This window comes from Galeopterus variegatus, unplaced genomic scaffold, assembly GCF_000696425.1.
Source record: "Galeopterus variegatus unplaced genomic scaffold, G_variegatus-3.0.2 Scaffold21097, whole genome shotgun sequence".
NCBI classification, from domain to species: Eukaryota; Metazoa; Chordata; class Mammalia; order Dermoptera; family Cynocephalidae; genus Galeopterus; species Galeopterus variegatus.
The window spans coordinates 9,944-12,617 of NW_007747208.1; the positions used below are offsets into that span (position 1 = coordinate 9,944).

General features: G+C 51.5%; 1 protein-coding gene across 1 annotated transcript; it reads left to right on the forward strand.

The window, feature by feature from the left end:
- Window positions 1–566: 566 nt before the first annotated feature.
- Window positions 567–1,437, forward strand: LOC103583263 (chromosome unknown open reading frame, human C5orf20; the record flags this gene model as incomplete). The annotated part of the gene is given in 7 exon segments (XM_008564631.1): window positions 567–578; window positions 715–790; window positions 834–934; window positions 1,034–1,121; window positions 1,124–1,258; window positions 1,261–1,298; window positions 1,300–1,437. Coding segments are annotated over 7 exon segments (588 nt in total), but the record flags the coding sequence as incomplete, so codon positions are not given.
- Between the last annotated feature and the right edge of the window lie 1,237 nt (window positions 1,438–2,674).

Sequence of the window (2,674 nt, forward strand, 5' to 3'; positions counted from 1 at the left end):
CCCCCCGTTGGGCACCATTCGATTGGACCAATGAACTCCCACCAGCTAAGGTGCCAATCAACAGATATTACCAGGGCTCAACCAATGACCAAATGACACGAATCCAGCCAGGAGGACTTAAACCCCCGGGAATGTGCCCATAGGTGCTCTTGAGCCATTCTCTCTCGTTTCAGCCCGCTCCATCCTTTCTGGAGTATATTCTATATTCTGTCTTTGTTAAATAAAACTGCTCTTTGTTTTTTACCTCTGGCGTGTCTCATCCAATTCTTTGTTTGAGACACCAAGAACCCGGACTTAGCCAGCAGAACTCCTCAGTTTCCCTCAACACTGTCATGAGAATTGAGAGAGGAACCTAATAGCTACAGACCCATAGGCTCACCATAAACATGGAGCTATGGAGGATTCGAACCCTGGAAAACCGATTCCAGAGCCAATAGTTAGCTGCACTCTGTGATTCCCTAACCTGGGATTTTGTTTTAGTCATGGACCTGGTGGGCAGTCAGGAGGGGATTGTAACCTGTTCCTTGCACCACAAGGCCCAATAGTCAGGGTTTGTAAAACCGGAGATGTGCCGACAGGTACAAACTTTACAAAACCATGTGTAGTTTGGTCTGATGAAGTCCACTGTTTCAGAACTGCCTTTATATTTATTTATATTATGAAGGCATCAATGACCCTCACAGACCAAAATGTTTCCCAGACTGTGCATTACAGAGCATCCCCTACAAACAGAACTTGAAAAGCCATGGCCTAGAGGTGGCACCTGAGCATCCATGTCTGAAGAGAGGAAGCTGGTGATGGCACCTCCAGAGTCCCCAGGTTGCAGCTTCCAGCTCCACCAGAGAACCTCTGGGACAAGCTACTGCCACTGGCACCTCTCTCCAGGGCCTTGCTGAGGGTTCTTTTCCCTCCAGGAAGAAACAAACCTGTTCCAGCCTAGGCTCCACCAGAGGGAGCAGCGCACTTCCTCCATGGGGGACTCTGTGACTTGGGCCTTTGGGGTGAAGCATCTGTGAGGCTCTTAGGGATCCAGGATGAACTGCACGGCAGGCTGACAGATGACAGGACAGACACAGGATGGGAGGGAGCCAGGAAACATCTGGTGGGTTGTTTCAGACTCTACCAGTTCACGAAATCTCCCCGGGAAACTCACACCTTGCCTCCTACCAAGTTTTCAAGACAATAAAGCTCTGCCCCCGCTGAGCTCCATTTTTCTTGAGTAGAAAACTGTTGAAATCATCAGATCCATGACACCCACCCCACTCTCTCCTAAAGGTTGGAATTTTCAGGTTGGCTTCAAGACCCTGGTCTACACACTTTATAACACCTTCTTTTGCCTGCACAGTCAGCCTGAGCAGGTGGGGGAGTCCCTCCCAGCAATCTCCTCTGCATTCCTGCAGCTCCCACACACAGGGCAGACCACATGGCCAAGGGGACGTGTGTGCACAAGCACACACACATGCACACACATAGGCATACGAACATGAACACTGTGGTGGTTCCAAACTCAGCAATCTCCTCTGCATTCCTGCAGCTCCCACACACAGGGCAGACCACATGGCCAAGGGGATGTGTGTGCACAAGCACACACACATGCACATACATAGGCATACGAACATGAACACTGTGGTGGTTCCAAACTGGGGCTCCATGGTCAGACTGCTGCCTGGATTCGAATTCTTGCTGCGCCTCTTATTCCGTGATCTTGGACAAGTGACTGAATTTCCCTATGCCTCAGTTTCTTCTTCTAGGAAATGGGAACAATAACAGTGCCTACCTCCTTAGAGGGATTGTGATGGTAAAATGAGCCACCCCACTAGTGCAGCAACTGGCACACACTAAGTGCTTGATAGTGTTAGCATTCATTGTCTAGGTCAGTGAATGAACTGAACGCATGTGCACGCATGACTCAGTTTACATGTACACATACACACACAAACACATGTCTGCTGCAGAGAGCTACATCAATTACATTCAGGCGTACCCCAGAGCACTACACTTCTCTGAGATGATGTCTGGAAATTTAGAAATTACCCCCTGTGCCCTTTAAGGCATTTTACATTCTTTTGCTTTTCCAAAAAGATGAATCTTCCCGCCCCATCTGTAAGTGAGACACGGCATCCCCTCAAGCCTTCGGGTCAAGGGAGATACATGAAAGCTCCGCAAACAGCCACGAGGCGGGGCTCTGAGGCACAAAGCAGCCGTGAGGAAGTGCTGGCAGACACGTTAGCACGGTCCTGGTGGCAGCCTAGAGGAAGAAGGCCGTGGCTGAGCACGCATCCATGTCTGCCTCCACAGGGAGACCTCAAACTCTGCACAGACCAGGGCCACGGATCATTGGGTGCTGTGTTCCTGTGGCCATCATGGAGCTGGCAGAGGATGATGGGCAGACAGGTGGGGCCCAGGGGGTCAAGGCAACAGTCACCTTGGGTGCTAAGGTCCAAGCCAGGCTTCTCAGGCCAGGCGAGGGCAGGGCGAGGCCTGCAGTAGTGGAAAGGGAGTTGGCCAGCTGGGAAGAGAAGATCAGGAGGGTAGGTTGAGGCAAATGTCTCTGCCTCATCCAGGCCTTGGTGGGAGCAGCCCAGACCCTCTAGCTGGGGCGGAACAAGGCTGTGCTTCCTCCCAGTTCTTCAACCTCTGTAGCCCACACTCAAGCAGAACCCCGGGGTTTGGG